A 17,053-nucleotide genomic window follows, 5' to 3' on the forward strand; every position below is an offset into this window, starting at 1 on the left:
AGGAGAGCCGCAGGACTTCCGAGCCCCTGCCGCCGCGCTCCACAAACACTAGCAGTTTCTAGGCTTTTCAGGACTGGGGTCTTCAATTAGGCTTAGGGCAGCCCCTGCCTAAAAGACCCTGGCAGGTCGCATAGCCCGCCGTTCAGTTTCCCGTTTCCTCTGAGAACTGCGAGCCCCGCTTTCGACGACCAGGGTGAAAATCAAACCCCGACTCGTCGTTCCCGCCGCGCCCGCCGCCTCCGCGCCCAGTTCCGCCCCTCTGGCGCCTTGAGGCCGCTCCCCGTCCTCCACCTGCTGTCAGGCGAACTCGGCGGCCAGCACCGCCGGCTCTGTGACGCCACCGGCCCCGGGTCCTTGACGCATGCGCCGCTCCTATAAAAGCCGACGCTGCGCCGCGCTGCTGAAGGGACCTTGTTCTTCGCCTTTCCTTGTTTTGTGTGCGGACGTAGCCCCGCTCTCGTCAGCCTCCGGCCCGCTCTCTACCGAGCACCGTGAGTAGCTACAGATAGAGCAGGAATGGGAGGGAGCTGCGCGAGTTGCGAGCTGGCGGCCGAACTGCTGCGGCTTTGGCCTGCCCGAGGCAGGAGGCACCTGGGGCCCTGCTCTCAGGCCCGGTGCAACCCGTTTCAGACACGGTTTTGCGGGCCCCGTTTTCCTGCTCTGCCCCTTCACCCGGCGAGGCCGCCTTTGGTTTCGCGTCGTTCGAGACGCCGCGTGGGCGCCGGGGCGGGTGGGACAAGCCGCGGGCCGAGCCCGGGGTTAGGCCTTCTCTTCTCTGGGCGAGCTTGGCTGCATGGTCCATGCTGCGGCCCGGGGCCTCTCTTGGTGTCGAGCCTGCCGGCCTTGGGGACCCAGGGCGGGCGTGGCGGCGCAACTTGTGGAGGTCGGCCCTTGGCTGTCCTGAGCGTGGGCCTGTGTTCGTGTTTTGGTGTCGGAGGGAGCGTGGCGGTGATAGTCCGGGGAGTGCTTGACTCGAGTTCTCATCCTTTCTCTCTCTTCTCTGGCGTCACTAGTCACTGGTCCTTTCGCCAGCCGAGCTGGGACGGAATCCTTGCAGGTAGCTGCCTGCTCCTTTTGAATATTTCTATTATTTTGGCTACAGCCTGGAGTTGGTGAAACAACTGTTATAAAGCAGGTACCATAGTAACAGGGTGTGACTTTTAGGAACTTACACTGAAAAGCTAAACGTGTCTAGCTGTTAAAAAGGAACACGATTTTTCACCTGCTTTGGTTCACTTTTTAATGGATACTTCAGGCTTGGGTTTTTGAGTCACTTTTTTTCCTTGTCGGCGTCACGATAGAATGTATCTGTGTCGTAGAGCAATGCAGACTGAATAGAGGTGAGGTGTCAATTTCGGTTCACTTAAAACACCGTTTTTTTTCCTTTATGATGTTGATAGAACCCACATTATGACAGCCATGGAGAGGGATTTAATTTCCAAGTATAAGAGCATAAAGAATTGAAGGAATCGCCTTGGAAGCATGTCAAATCAAAATGTCATCCATTATTATCTAAAAATTTTGCATAGAATTCCAATTGTATAAAACTAAAAGTTCTCTTTGAATATTAAGTTTAGGATTACAAAGTGCTTCGAATTACAGATTAGCCAATTGACTCCTTGCTATTTAATGAGACCTCAACTCCCTTAAGAGTAACCTGATACACGAATTTGACTATGACTAAGCAGATCTTGTTATTTATTGAGAGTTATTTGAAAGAAATATGAAGTGGTCATCTTCAAAGTAACTTTATCAACTGCATCATTACCAGACTTATAAATGTTTATTTCAGTATATGGAGCATTAAAAAATAGAATGTTTTGTGATTAAAAATTGGGCTAGCTGTAAAATATTTCCTTTGGAATGCCTTTGGTTGTTGCCTTGTCACAGAGACTGACCCTGCCCTGGACCCTCCTCTGCGTTGTTGGCAAGCAAGCGCTAAGCAACATGGAGAAGCAGACATAATTGTGAACTGAAAAGTGAAATTCGATTCATTACAACTTTGGATCAGTGAGAGCAGGATGTTTCAGTGCCTGGTTTTAAAACACACCTTTACCTTTCTGCTTTCTTTCCTCAACAGTTTGTTTGTTTGGGGGTTAGAGATAATTGGGAAAAGCTGAATGAAAGTTTTAACTGATGTGATGGGCCTTCAGTCTTTAAGCCTAAAATAGGTGCAGTGAATGTTTTAACTTTTTTAAATTGATTTTTAGAGAGGAAGGGGGAGAGAGGGAGAGAAATATATCCATTTGCTGTTCTACTTGTGTATGCATTCATTGGTTGATCTTGTATGTGCTCATACTGGGGATCGAAACTGCAATCTCAGCGTATCCTGACAGTGCTCTAACCAGGGGTGTCCAGCCTTTTGGCATGTCTGGACCACCCTGAAAGAGTTATCTTGGGCCACACATTAAATACATGAACACCAACAAAAATGAAAAAGTCTCATAATGTTGTAAGTAAATTTACAATTTTGTGTTAGGCAGCGTTCACAGCCATTCTAGGCCACATGTGGCCCACCGGCCTCAGGTTGGATGCTCCTGCACCAACTGAGTGACCTGGCCAGGGCCTGCGGTGAGTGTTTTAAATGCCAGATTCTTCTCTTTCAAATTAATAGTGGCATCACAGGATTATGAATATCTCAGAAGCACAGACCTTTGAAATCTGTACTTGAAATTTGAAGAGGTCTTGAATTTTTCTAGTCGGGTATTGCTGCCCTCCCCTACACTCTTTCTCCAAGAATGTGAAGATGATAAGAAATTACTGTGGTAGAATTTTTAATTTTAAAGTTTTTTCCCCTCAGAATTCAAGTCTTTTGAAGTTAATTGCTTAATTAACTTCTATGTAAGAAGTGTCTTTTTTCTAATGACTCATGATTAATCTGAGTTAATAAATACATTTTGAAACAAGTAATAGGTTATTACTATGAGGATTTTGGCAGAGGATCTCAAACTTGGACACCTTGACAGTCAGTAATGAAAGATAAAAAGGACTTTGTGCAATTTAAGTTTCTTATTCATTTTAGGGAATTAGATGGACATCTGTTTATCCTTAGATCTTTTCTGCTATATGATCTTGCATTGATCTAAACATAAATATGTCTTGATCAACTCTTTGGATCTGAACTCATTTAAGTCTCACTAGGAGGAAACTACTATCTTATTTGGCAGCTTTGTTTATTTTGGACTGACCTACCTCAGGTTTGCAGGTGGTTAATTGTGGCAGTTAACTAGTCATAAGGAGTAGCCAGTATTCAGTAAGAGTAGAAAGGCGGGCAAAATGAATAAATAAGTCCATTTTAGGTATATTTTGCATCAAAAGTATGGAATATAACTTTCAAATTTAGACCAGCAGTGAGTTCAGTAGGGCAGGCCTTAAAAGCTTCTGTTCCTAGGAAATATACTTTGAAAAAATTTTATAGAAACATTTGTATACTAGTCTGTGAATAACCACTTGGTTTTACAGGACTATATACTATAGGTCCTCACAGTTTTATAGTTGTTATAGAGGGCTTCTAACAGACTATAGTTGATGAAATGCCTTATAGAATTAATATCTCTTAAATATCAAATTCAGTATAATGCCTTTTTTTTTAGATGCCTTCAATTAAGTTGCAGAGTTCTGATGGAGAGATATTTGAAGTTGATGTTGAAATTGCCAAACAGTCTGTGACTATCAAGACCATGCTAGAAGGTAAGTTTATTTTAAAAGCTAGGTCAGAGGAAAGAGGAAAAAATTAAGTAGTTTGAGGTAACCTGTGAACATCGAATTTATACAAGTAACAATGTGTCAGAGTGCTTAAAGAGTATGAAGGGGTGTAGGTTATCTTTAAAATTTTTTTTAATTTGTTTATTGTAGAGGTAGAGCAGAATGGTAAGGGGTTCGAGAAATGTCGATTTGTGGCTCCACTTATTTATGCATTCATTGGTTGCCTCATGAATGTGGGAAATCGAACCCACAGCCTTTGTGTATCTGGATGACGCTCTAACAAACTGAGCTACCGGCAAGGGCTTACCTTTTTAAAAAAAAAATTAAGTATTAACTGCATTTTTCTGATACAGGTTATTCTTTCTTCATTGTCTGAACTAACGAAGTTTTATTCCTTATTAAATAGATAAGACCATAAGTTAATATTGAAATGTTCAATTTCTGTTTCAAGTAAATTTAGATTCACAATTTCCAATGACAAAAATTAAAGGCTTTGGAAAAGAGATCCCTTGTATAAGGTAGCTAAATAGAGCACCTTGTTTCAACAGAGGGAGTAAACTGAGTAGATTGTAAACTGAGTAGCTGTCTGTTTTGTTTGTTTTTTTTTAAGCAAGTTTTCCCTTTTGTCTAGTTTGTCATTCCTCCGAAACTTCTGCAAAGTATATGTGCAGCACAACAAAGAAGTAAGACAAAAAAAAGGTTCTGAAACATTTGAAACTTCTGCTAATTAATATGGGTTTCTTAGTATTACCAGTGGGCTGGTGGATATTAATAGTATAGTGGAGACATACAAATAAGTTTGAGGAATTGGTGCAAAAAATTTGTATAATAAAATTATTTATTACTCAAATATCAAATGTTTTTATATAGGGAAGACCTGTAGCTTATAGGTACTTAAGTGAAAAGAAGTTATTTGTCAAATACTATCTATATTCTGGTGAAAAAGAAGGTAAGTGAGAAATGGTCGTTGCCCTTGAAGGATTTTTAAATCAGGAAGGGAGACAGACACCAAACAAGTCAAACTTGCATGCAGTGTAATTAGTGCAGTAAATATATAAAGTTGTGTGCCAACTGGTGCTGTGGGAACGTCTTGGCTGATGCTTTCTTCAGTCCTGTGGAGAGACTGCAGTTGTAGTCCCAGTGAAGTGATACTTCAAATGTAGTAGAATTAGGATGTTTGGGGAGATTGTTCTGAGTTAAAGAGGATGTGTTTGAGAAAAGTAAAATCAAAGTTTTTTGGTGGGGTTTTGGGAATGGGAAGAGATTGTGATACTATAGTTGGTAGACCTAAAGAATGGGCTTTAGAGGAATGGAAAGAAAATGCCTTTGAGCTTGAACATGTTACATGTATTTGAGATTTCTTCAGTAGACCTTTGTAACAATATATAGGCACTTGAGTATATGGATCTTGGTCCCTGAGTTGTAGGCTCCTGGAGGTAAATAGACTTACTTTGTATGGCGAGTTACGAGAGTATCTATCTATTGGAGTAAATGACGTTGGCAGGTGGCCATGTTGGGGCAGGAATATAGAAGTCAGAAATGGAGAATTGGTGAAATAGGATTTGTGGAAGCCAGGGGAAGGGGAAGGCTTTCTGAGGTGACCAGAGTGATTATTGGATTCATATACTGCAGACTGGTAACTTAGGATCTCACAATTAATAAATTAGAGGACTTCTAACAGATACTAGGTGTGGTAGAGGCAGAAGCTGAATTGCAGAGGGTGTGTCTTTTGTTTTCATAGTATGTGATTTCTGTTTGCTAATAAAAGCTGAACATATAAGCACTTACATTCCTGTATCCTGGTAACGTACATACAGAGATCATCTCTATTAAGTTGTAAACCCCTTGATGCATCCCACAGTCACTGTCCATAAAGTACCTGTTGAATGAAGAACTATGGTATGGTCACTAATAAAAGAGTATGAAAGCAATCCAAGTGTCCCTAAAGGCAGGTAAGGTTTTATCTAGAAGATGTAGAAACTGATACCACAATTGCTGTGTGAATACTTGCTTTGGCAATGAAAGTATTCTTTATTTTGTCTTAGTTGGTGCCTGGCACACTAATCTGCCTTGTGCTGCTTCAAAGAAGCATTTGCCAATGTAAGAACATAGGGCTCCTTGAAGGTTTTCACATCAACTTTGATCCCTGAATCGAGTGGAATGACAGCAACAGTTAAATGTTCTGTTCCTCCATTGCATTTGGCTTTGTCTTAAGTGGTTTATATAGAATTCTAGCCTCTTGAGGACTAGAGTCGATTACATCCAGCAACTCTGCTTTCCTTGTTTTGCATCTGTAGTATCTCTAGTTACAGTGTTTTTTGTTATTGTTCATCTGTGTGACTTAGAAAACAAAAATAAAACCTTCTAATCACATGACAATCCGAAATGAAGATCTTGGCTTGTGTACATGGGGATTGATTGATTTGTTCGGGTACAGGGTGTGATGTTGGGATACAGGTATCCCAACTCAGAAGTCCTTGAGACAAAATAACTTAAAGGAACAACTTGCTACTTGTGCATTCAGTCTAAAAGCAAAAAACATTGCCAATTCTTAGTTTAAATGCTAGAGAAGTATTCATTTACAACCATAAGGCCATTAGTAGTAGTAGTACTATTTTTTAAGGCTTTTAAAATTTATTTTTAGAGAGGGGGAAGGGAGGCCAAAAGAGGGAGAGAAACATTGATGTGCCCAAGAAACATCAGTTAGTTACCTCTTGCAGGCCCCCAACTAGGGACCTGACCCACAACCTTTTGGTGTACAAGATGACACTCCAACTAACTGAGCCACCCAGCCAGGGCCTTAAGGCCTTTATTTTTAATGTGACTTAAGCCTTCTTTCAAATAACATTTGGAGCTAAACAAAATAGTCCTTTGAATTATGTTTCTTCCAAATCTTAATTCCCCAAACACAGGTATTTTACATAGTAAAATTTTTTTCTCTGCCCTCTGATTAAAAATGTTTTATACTAGCTCAGAAAAAGGGTAAGTGTCTTGATCCAAATTGGGATATTATCATTTTATAGTTTTACTCTGGGCAGAGATAGGATCAGGAAAAGGCATTAGTAGGAAGAAGGAGAGAGGAATGAGTAACCCTTATACATACCCAGGAAAATAAGATAGTTTTTGAACCTATACTCCACTCAGACTTCTTGTTAATAAGCTCGTTACCTCCATGTTAAGTGCGTCATTTGTTTCATTTCTCATCTAGACCTGTTGACAGCATTTTACAATTAATGATTCTCTTCTATATTTGGCTTCTGGGATACTTTACTTAGAACTCACAGCCTTCCCTCTCCCTGTCTGTAAAGCCTGAAGGTTCCCAGAGTATACTTAATCATTGGACCTCTTCATTCTGTCTATACTGATTCATCTCCTTGGTCGTCTCATCTAGTCTCATGGTGTTAAACGATCTATACAGCAATTCCCAAACTTACCTACAGTTTTCATCTCTTTTGATTTTTAGACTTGCGTATTTAACCCTATATACCTAATTGCTATCTCAAACTTACAATGAAAGTAGAGTGCTTGATTCTCTGCCCTATCATAGTTCTCTGACAAACTTGCCCATATCAGTTAATGGCAACTCCATCCCTCTAGTTCATCATGTCTTTTCTTTTAAAATTTAATCTTTATTGTATTTTTTCCTTTACTGTTTAGTCCCTTATACTCCCCCTGCCCCCCCCCTCCACCCACCCAGCAGTCACCACACTGTTGTCTATGTCCATGAGTCCTTTCTCCTTGCTGCTCAATCCCTCCAGCCCCTCTGGCTCCCCCCACTAGTTGTCATCCTGTTCTCCATCTGTGAGTCTGTCCCCATTTTCCTTGTTAGTTCAGTTTGTTCATTAGATTCCACATATAAAAGTGAAATCATATGGTAGTTGTCTTTCTCTGACTGGCTTATTTCACTTAGCATGGTGTTCTCCAGGTCTATCCATGCTGTAGCAAAGGGTAAAACCTTTTTCGTGGGTGAATAATATTCCATTGTGTAAATGTCCCATGGTTGTTTTATCCACTCATCTACTGATGGACACTTGGGCTGCTTCCATATCTTACCATGTCTTAAACCTTGGTCTTCTCTGACTCCTTTCATATTCTACTTACCATTTGTTGCCTCTACCTTCAAAATGCATATAGAATTTGATTATTTCTTACTTTTTCCATAGCTATAAACTTGTATAAGCCACTATCTTGTGCCTGGATCCTTGCTAGCCCCATAATTGGTTTCCCATTTTTCCCTCTGATCTCTTTCGTCTCTTCCCAATACAGTAGCCAAAATGCAGAAGGCCCTGTAGTATCAGGCCCCCTGTTATTTCACCCTTGCCAGTCCTGTTCTAGCAACACAGATTCCTTAGTGTTTTTAGAACGTGTCAGACACTCCTGTCAGAAGGACTTTGCATTTGCCATTCCCTTTGCTTAGGTGTTCTTTCCTCCTTTAAAATTATACTAAAATGTTATCCTCTCAGTGAGGCATCTTAATCTCCTCTAAAATGGCAGTAATTCTACCCTGTATTCATTGCTGAGTCTCAGCTACCTAGCACAGCACTTGGGTGTATCAGGGACCCAAATGTTTGATTCAGCCCTGGCCATGTCAACATAACTGATGCTCAACTATACCAGTATAGTATTGTAGTTAAGTTTTGGCTTCTAATCTTGGCACATGCTAACGGGTAAGTATTGGGTTAGCCAAAAAGTCCATTTAGTTCTGTAAAAGACACATTTTTTGTTTTCACCAATAACTTTATTGATTTGGATATTTTGAGTGTGTCAGCTATCTCCCATGTGGTATAACATTCATTGTTCTCAATTAATATCTCAATTTGATTGCTATCAACTTCAACTGGTCTGCTTGACGGTGTAGCATCGTCCAGTGAGAAATCTCTAGCATGAAACTTTGCAAACCACTTCTGACACAGTCATAGCACCATCTCCATACACTGCACAGATCTTTTGGCGGGGGGGGGGGGGGTGGTTCAGTGGTGTTTTTACCTTTTTTGAAATAATAAAGCATAAGATGCTGAAAATGCGTATATTCTTCTATCTGTAATATTAAAATGACCACACACAAATTCACCAATTTTGGTAAGTTTTTAAATGCAAGCTGATATGACAGCTGTCACAGTACATTCTAACAAAATTATTTCGAGTGAAGTTCAAGATGGCTACTAGAGCCATCTTATGGGAAAAAAAACAAATGAACTTTTTGGCCAACCCAGTAACTTTGTTTGGCAGCTTTTTTAGTCTTATAGAAACTGAAGAACCCACTTGATTTGAAAACTAAATTATTTCTTTAGGGTCTACCAACCATTTTGGGAATCTGAAAGTTAGGCCTTTTTACCAGAGAAGCTTACGGATTGGGAATTATAGATAATATGTACATGAGGAATAACAAGGTATATCCTGAAACTGAATCACTCAACCTACATTCTCCTCAGCTTCCCTAGACGTATTAACAGTTCCTTATGTGTCCTTATGGAGATATTTTAAATATAAATATGTAAGTGCATATTCCCATTTTTTATTCCGATAACATGTATCTTTTTATACCTAATTTTTAAAAACTTCAAGCTTCAACTTATACCACTTATATAACTTATACAACTTATTCAGTATGTATGAAACTGCCTGCCTTGTTTTTGTCAGTGCCTGCATGATCTTTTGTATGTGTTGTGTGAGATTGTTACTTATGATACTTGATACGGTTTTATTTTTCTAAATACAGTCATCTGGAGAAAGAGTAAGGATAAGGGTTTGGCTTCCCCCTCCCACCTCCAGATAGCTGCCTTGTCATCTCAATCCACACTTACTAAATCATTTTCCTCCTATTTTAGAACTCTTTGGATATAATACTCGTATGTTTGTTCACTCACTATTTAGTTTTGGGTGGTTCATGGACTTCTTGTTAGGAACCACCAATTTTAAATGCTATTAAAAGAACTATTCTTAGTAAAGTACTTTTTATACTCTTTCAGACAACATGTCATGCAAAATACTTGTTTGAGAAATAGCCTTGTTTGGTATAAATGTTGTAACGGAGTTAGGAAATAATGGCAACTCTATTCTGCTTTTGTTAGATTTGGGAATGGATGATGAAGGCGATGATGACCCAGTTCCTCTACCAAATGTTAATGCAGCAATATTAAAAAAGGTAAGCTAGCAAACTATACACTTGTATATGTATTTTTTCATTTCACAATATCCTTTCTATATTGATACTGAGATAGCATCCTTTCTCTCTTCCTTCCTTCCTTCCTTGTTTTTAAATGTTTATTTTTTAAAGATGGTATTTATAGACACTAGGGAGGGAAAGAGGGAGAGAGACATCAGTGTGTGGTTGCCTCTCGTGTGCTCCCAACTGGGGACCTGGCCCGCAACCCAGGCATGTCCCCTGACTGGGAATTGAACCAGTGACCCTTTCGTTCGCAGGCCAACACTCAGTCCACTGAGCTACACCAGCCAGGGCTTCCCCTCTTTCTAATAATAAATGCATAAAATCTTTAAAAAAGAAAAAAGAAACAAAACCCTATGTAGTATGATTTATTCTAAATATTTGTTGTAGTTTACTTACTCAAACCCTTCGGATATTTGAGTTGTCTAATCCATTTTGTTTTGTTTGTTTGTTTTTTTGAATTGATTTTTTAAGAGACAGCAATTTTGTTGTTTCACTTATTTTTGCATTCACTAGTTGCTTCATGTATGTGCCCTGACCGAGGATTGAGCTCACTACACCTTGGTGGATTAGGACAATGCTCTAGACAACTGAGCTGCCTGGCTAGGGCTGAGTTGTGTAGTCTTTTCATTAACACACTTAAATTGCTTAAGTATAACAATATGTGATTAGTAGAAAGGAAATTTTTGGTATTGTTTGTCCACTGAATGTGTATGCTTCAAAGGGAGCTAGAGAATAAGAGATGTTCTTTTTTTCTCAGTTGATCACCTTACTTTGTGTGCAAGCATAAATGGCTCGACACATTGAATAGGGTTTTAGTGTTTCAGGGCACATGGTTCCCTAACAGAGCAAGCTGTTTAAATTGAATACTTACTTGAAAAAACAGCAACCAGTTTCCACTTGGGGAAGAACTGGCTAGGCTTAGCTTTACTCCTTTTGACTCCTTTCTAAGGAATTTTTCAAAGGTCATTGATCTGGTGCAGTTTCATCTTATGCTTTCTCTTGACCCTGGTATGAGATGTAGCTGCACTGCATATGTTTACATACTCTCTCGGTCAGCTATCACCAGTGTTTTTAATTGCTCTAGACTGGGTGAGAAGTATTGTTCTCTGAGCCTAAACATTTTTTATGTGTTATTGGCCATTGATATTTTCTGCATTGTCCGATTTCCTTTGTCTGTCTTTCTAATGGTCTTTTTAAAAAAATATAAGATAAGCCCTGGTGGGTGTGGCTCTGTGGATTGTGTGCAGGCCTGCAAACTGAAAGGTCACCAGTTTGATTCCCAGTCAGGGCACATGCCTGGGTTGCAGGCCAGGTCCCCAGTTTGGGGTGTGCAAGAGACAACCTGTTGATGTTATCTCTCGCACATTGATGTTTCCCTCTTTTTCTCCCTCTCTTCCCCCTCTCTAAAAATAAATAAAATCTTTTAAAAATGTAATAAAATACAGAACATAAAGTTTACCTTTTTAAGTAAACAATTCAGTGGCATAAAGTACATTTACATTGTTGTAAAATCATCAGCCATTAACCATCTCTGATAATTAAATGATATTAAATGATATCTCATTACCCATTAAATGATAATTCCCCATTACCCTCTCCCTCTAGCCCCTTGTAACCACTATTTTATTTTCCGTCTCTGTGAATTTCACTGTTCCACATACCTCATATAAAATGGGATCACACAGTATTTGTTCTTTTGTGTCTGGCTTATATCATTACTTAGGATAATGTTTTCAAGTTTCATCCATTTTGTAGTCTAATACCAGTTTGCTTGTCTTACATCAATTCTTAGTATTGTATGGGTTAGAAGCTTTCATTTAGTTAAATCTCTCTGGTTTCTGAGTATTGTTTCATAATTAACATTCTACTTTATACTAATGTAAAATGCTTCTAAAAGGAATTTTGCTTGCATTCGTTCAAATACCAGACAATTTTTAGGTATTAAGGGAAATATACAACCAAAGAAATATGTGAGGTAGAAGAACTATGGATTATAAGTGGGTTGGTAGGTGGATAGTTAGTTATTTTTAAAATGAAGATGGTCAGGAAATGCCTTACTGAGAAGATGATCTTCGAACAAAGACTGACTGTTGCAGAATTCTGGGCATTGGGAGCAAGTGCATTGACTCCTTAAGACAAGAGCATGCCCCACCTTTTGAGGTTGCTAGAACATAGTGAAGAAGCAAAGAGATAGCGTAGAGAAGGTCAGAGCTGATGGGCTGGGTGATACAGGGCCATTTCTGAGAATAAGTTTTTTTAACCTATTTGCATTATTATTAATATGTAAACCTAAAGTATATTGAATAATCACATGATCCAAAAATGAAAAATATACAATAAAACTCTTTTGTCTCTGACCTGAAACCTCCATAAATAATAATCAACATTAATTACATATCCTTTTTAAGAGTTTTTTAATGGCCATATAAGCAAATACTAATTGCTGTTTTTCTTACACAGTTGGAATACTCCTTAAAAACCTATTATTTCATTAAAGTCTTTCCTGCTTGGCTTTTCCTTCTAGAAAGAGTTCTTTCCCAGTTTTTCATCCTGGTAGTATAATTTCTTGGCTCTGACATTTTTTCCCCCAGTATTAAAGTATGGAATATTTTTAATCATACAGAAAAGTTGAATTATGTAGCAAACACCCATTTGCCTTCCACTTAGATTCTCTGACTTAATACTTTTAATTTTGATTTTACTCTTTTTAAAAAAAAAGATTCTCTTAGCCCTGGCTGGTGTAGCTCAGTGGATTGAGTGCGGGCTGCGAGCCAAAGCATCACAGGTTTGATTCCCAGTCAGGGCACATGCCTGGGTTGCTAGGCCAGGTCCCCAGTGGGGGCCACGTGAGACACAACCACACACTGATGTTTCTCTCTCTCTTTCTCCCTCCCTTTCCTCTCTCTAAAAATAAAATAAATTTATTTTTACACAGGACCTGGCCTAGCAACCCAGGCATGTGCCCTGACTGGGAATCGAACCAGCGACTCTTTGCTTTACAGGCCCGTGTTCAGTCCACTGAGCCACACCAGCCAGGGCTGATTTTGGTCTTTACCAGGGTACATATAAGTATAGCTGATCAGCTTCCTGAAAACTTAATTATAATGTGTTCATGCCCCTAGTATGGAAACATTTGGGCTTTTCCTGCTTTGTTATTACAGTAAATAGTCTTGTATATGTTTAGGTATTTAGAACTGCTTGGTAGTAATATATGCACATACTTAGTTTTACTAAGTAGTGCTAGATTCCTTTTCAAAGGGGAATCTAAACTAGTTGGATCTAATTTTAATTTTGCATCTAATGAAGCTAAGTATTTCCTCTTGTTTGACTATTCAGATTTCTTTTGTGGATTTCCTGTTCATATCTTTAGCTTATTTCTTTGTAGGGATTTTTAATACTTTATATACTATAGGGTAATCCATTGCTGGTTATACATGTTGTATTTTCCAGTCCTTGTCCTGTGTATTTTTTTGCACAGAAGCTTTTTAATGTGGTTAATTACAGGTCAGATTACTACAGTAATCTGACTGAAGGATTTACTGTTATCTAAGATCTTCCTCCCTAAGAGTTGTGAAAATTTCTCAAGCTTCATTTTTGCCTTTCAAGCTTAGCTACTGACTTTATTATTCAAGTCAATTTCTAGCTAGTTCTTAGTCCAGTATAGGAATAACTCTGCCTCAGCAGTGGAACGAATACCTTGTGACAAAATACCACAGAGGAACGAACTTTTATGTTTGTTGTAGGTCATTCAGTGGTGCACCCACCACAAAGATGACCCTCCTCCTCCTGAGGATGATGAGAACAAAGAAAAACGAACTGATGATATCCCTGTGTGGGACCAAGAATTCCTGAAAGTTGACCAAGGAACACTTTTTGAACTTATTCTGGTATGTTTTTAATGAATACTATAAGATATCTCTAGCTCAGAGCCTTTACCACTTCTTATAGAGTGAAATTTGTTAAATTATTTGCTACTGAATTATAACACTCTGTGAACTCAGAGGAATCCACGTATCAATAATTATATTAAATGTAAGTGGTCTATACACCACAATTAAAGGGTAGAGATTGTCACAGTGGATTAAAAAGAAGGAAGACTCAACTATGCTGTCTACAAAAACTCACTTTAAAGACACAATTAGGTTTAAAGGGCGGAAAGATATATTATGCTAACACTAATCAAAAGAAAACTGGAATAACTATATTACAGTAGATTTCAGGGTATAGAATATTACCAGGATTAAAGAGGGTCATTGCATAATGATAATGGAATCAATTCATTATTAGAGGGCATAACAGTTCTAAACATTTATCTACCTAAATGAAGAACTTTAACAAAAGTTAAAAACCAATAGAACTCGAAGGATAGTAGACAAACAGATCTGCAATCAGTAGTTAGATATTTCCACGCCTATCTCTAAACAATTTCTAAAACAGGTAGAGAAATCAGTAAAGATACAGAAAACCTGAATAACACTGTTGATCAACTTGTCTTAATTAACATTTACAGAGTATTACATCTAAGGACTGCAGAATACATATTCTGTGCCTATTGAAGTATCTGTTATCGAGGTAGATATGTTCTGGCCCATAAAACAAGTCTCAAGTTTAAAAGAATTTAAGTGACACAAAGTGTGTGTCTTCTCATCACAATGGAATTAAATTAGAAATCAGTAACAGAAAGCTATCTAGAAAATCTCATATTTGAAAACTAACATACTTCTCAGTAACCCATGAGTCAAGAAACCAAAAGAAAAATTAGAAGGTATTTTGAACACAACACATGAAAATCTCTGAGATGCAGCTATTATAGTATTAGAGAATTGGTAGCACTGAACACCTATGTTTGGAAAAGAAGTCTCAAATCAGTGATCTAAGCTTTTACCTTAAGAACCTAGTGAAAAGATGAAATTAACCCAAAGAAAAAGGGAATGTTAAAGAGCACAAATCAATAGAAAATGGGAAAACAGTAAAGAAAAATCAAAGAAGCCAAAAGCTGATTTTTCCAGAAGATTAATAAAGTATAATGCTGTAACTGCTTATGTTTGAGTTCTTTAAATGTTTTGTTAGGGTTTGACATGTACTTGTACACTCAGATGTGCACACCATAGATAGTAGCCATTTGTAGGTTACTTAAGGCAGCACATTTATTTCTGTAGGTTACTTAAGGCAGCACATTTATTTCTGTAGGTTACTTAAGGCAGCACAGTATTAACAGGTATATAATGAAGGGGACGCACAAATATCTTTCACAAAAAACTTGTCTGATTTACTTTTCTCCATTTAACTTCTTAAAATTAATTAGCATTTTAAGCTTAATTACATAGGGATTGTCATCCACTAACTCTGGATTTAGTTTAAAACTTCAAATGCATTTTAATGAAAACAGTAATCTCTTTATAGGCTGCAAACTATTTAGACATCAAAGGTTTGCTTGATGTTACATGCAAGACTGTTGCCAATATGATCAAGGGGAAAACTCCTGAGGAGATTCGTAAGACCTTCAACATCAAAAATGACTTTACCGAAGAAGAGGAAGCCCAGGTAGGTAACCCATCGCTTGTTCTTGATCACATGCTATTCATTCATTCATTCATTCATTTCTTTTTTAAGATTTTATTGTTAGAGGGGAAGGAAGGGGGAAAGAGAGGGAAACATCAATGCGTGGTTGTCTCTCATGCACCCCCTACCTGGGACCCAGCCTGCAACCCAGGCATGTGCCCTGACTGGGAATCAAACCAGTGACCCTCTGGTTCTCAGGCTGGCACTAAATCCACTGAGCCACACCAGCCAGGGCTTGATCACATGCTTTTTAAAAGAGCAAAAAATCCATAACATTCCAGGAAAAGAAGTGCCTGTATCAAGGAGTCTTGACTTTATTTGAGGTATATGTGTGTGTGTATATATATGTATAATACATTATGTATATAATATATACAATATATACAATATATACAATACATATAATAGGTACCTTCTGTGTCGTAAAACAAGTCCAAACACTTGAATGAGTCTACTGTAACCATACTGTGCTTTTTTTTTTTTTTTTTAAGATTTTATTTATTTTTAGAGGAAGGGAGGGAGAAAGAGGGAGAGAAATATCAGTGTGTGGTTGCCTCTTGTGCATACACCACTGAGGACCTGGCCCAGGACCCCGGCATGTGCCCTGACTGGGAATCAAACCTGCGACCCTGTGGTTCACAGGCTGGCACTCAATCCACTGAGCCTCACCAGCCAGGGCTGATACTGGTTTTTATAAACATAAGAATACTTACATTTCAACCAAAGGTGTTCTTTGATACTCATTCCTTAGCAGTTACTAGTTTTGGCACCTGAGACCTTACATACAAGCCATAAGTGACTTCAGAAAAGCAGACCTATAGCAACTTAGTGAATGGGGAAGACATGAATGAATAGATCAGAATGACTTTGTTGACACAGCTACAAACTGAAATGTGAATGAACTATTTGAATTTGCTTCATTGGCTCTGGTGACTGAAGCTGTAATTTACCCACTGCCTTTGCTTTTTTGATAATTTTGGCAGGGCAGAATAAAAACCTGGCGGGGAAAAGAAGAGTGACTGGGAAATTTATTATTAACCTGGTGTTTTTCTAGTTTTCCATCTGTTTCTTGTAGACCCACTTAACAGATGATTGATGAAATTAGGTAATAGTATTAGGAAAGACTAAAGTTAAGGTACTTTTTACATCCATCTCTTCTTCTCTTCAGGTACGCAAAGAGAACCAGTGGTGTGAAGAGAAGTGAAACGTTGTGCCTGACACTGTAACACTGTAAGGATTGTTCCAAATACTAGTTGCACTGCTCTGTTTATAATTGTTAATATTAGACAAACAGTAGACAAATGCAGCAGCAAATCATCTGTATTAGCAGAGTACTGTCCTTATTGCATGTGTAGTTTGAGTATAGACTCCAAATCTATGGCTGACTTTTTTCCAGTATGATCAAAAAGTTTCTCTCTTTGCTCTAAATAAAACTGAATTGTGGGTTCTCTATGGTAAGTGGCATTTTGGGCTTTTCCTCTTTTTGTAAAGCGATTTCTTCCTAGTTTATTGTCCAGTTATCTTTAGTTTAGTGACCTTTAAAAGTTGGCATTGTAAATAAAACAACTTGCAAAAGTTTTCTGAAATAGAATTAACAATGTATTATCTTTATTCATG

At 38.5% G+C, this 17,053-nt stretch overlaps 1 protein-coding gene across 1 annotated transcript; it reads left to right on the top strand.

The window, feature by feature from the left end:
• The first annotated feature begins 346 nt into the window (after positions 1 to 346).
• Positions 347 to 17,027, top strand: SKP1 (S-phase kinase associated protein 1). The gene is made up of 6 exons (XM_045830208.1): positions 347 to 491; positions 3,594 to 3,690; positions 9,777 to 9,850; positions 13,618 to 13,761; positions 15,278 to 15,418; positions 16,605 to 17,027. The coding sequence occupies exons 2-6, from the start codon at positions 3,594 to 3,596 to the stop codon at positions 16,638 to 16,640; spliced, it is 492 nt and encodes a 163-aa protein (XP_045686164.1). The 5' UTR covers positions 347 to 491; the 3' UTR covers positions 16,641 to 17,027.
• Positions 17,028 to 17,053: the final 26 nt, after the last annotated feature.

The sequence above is a fragment of the Phyllostomus hastatus genome, unplaced genomic scaffold, assembly GCF_019186645.2.
Source record: "Phyllostomus hastatus isolate PE091 unplaced genomic scaffold, TTU_PhHast_1.1 phas_contig_150, whole genome shotgun sequence".
Classification (NCBI taxonomy): Eukaryota; Metazoa; Chordata; class Mammalia; order Chiroptera; family Phyllostomidae; genus Phyllostomus; species Phyllostomus hastatus.

Coding starts and splice junctions, on each gene's coding strand:
- SKP1 (XM_045830208.1), top strand. CDS start 3,594: ATGCCTTCAATTAAGTTGCAGAGTTCTGATGGAGAGATATTTGAAGTT. Junction 9,851..13,617: donor ATGCAGCAATATTAAAAAAG/GTAAGCTAGCAA, acceptor TGTTTGTTGTAG/GTCATTCAGTGGTGCACCCA. Junction 15,419..16,604: donor CCGAAGAAGAGGAAGCCCAG/GTAGGTAACCCA, acceptor TCTTCTCTTCAG/GTACGCAAAGAGAACCAGTG.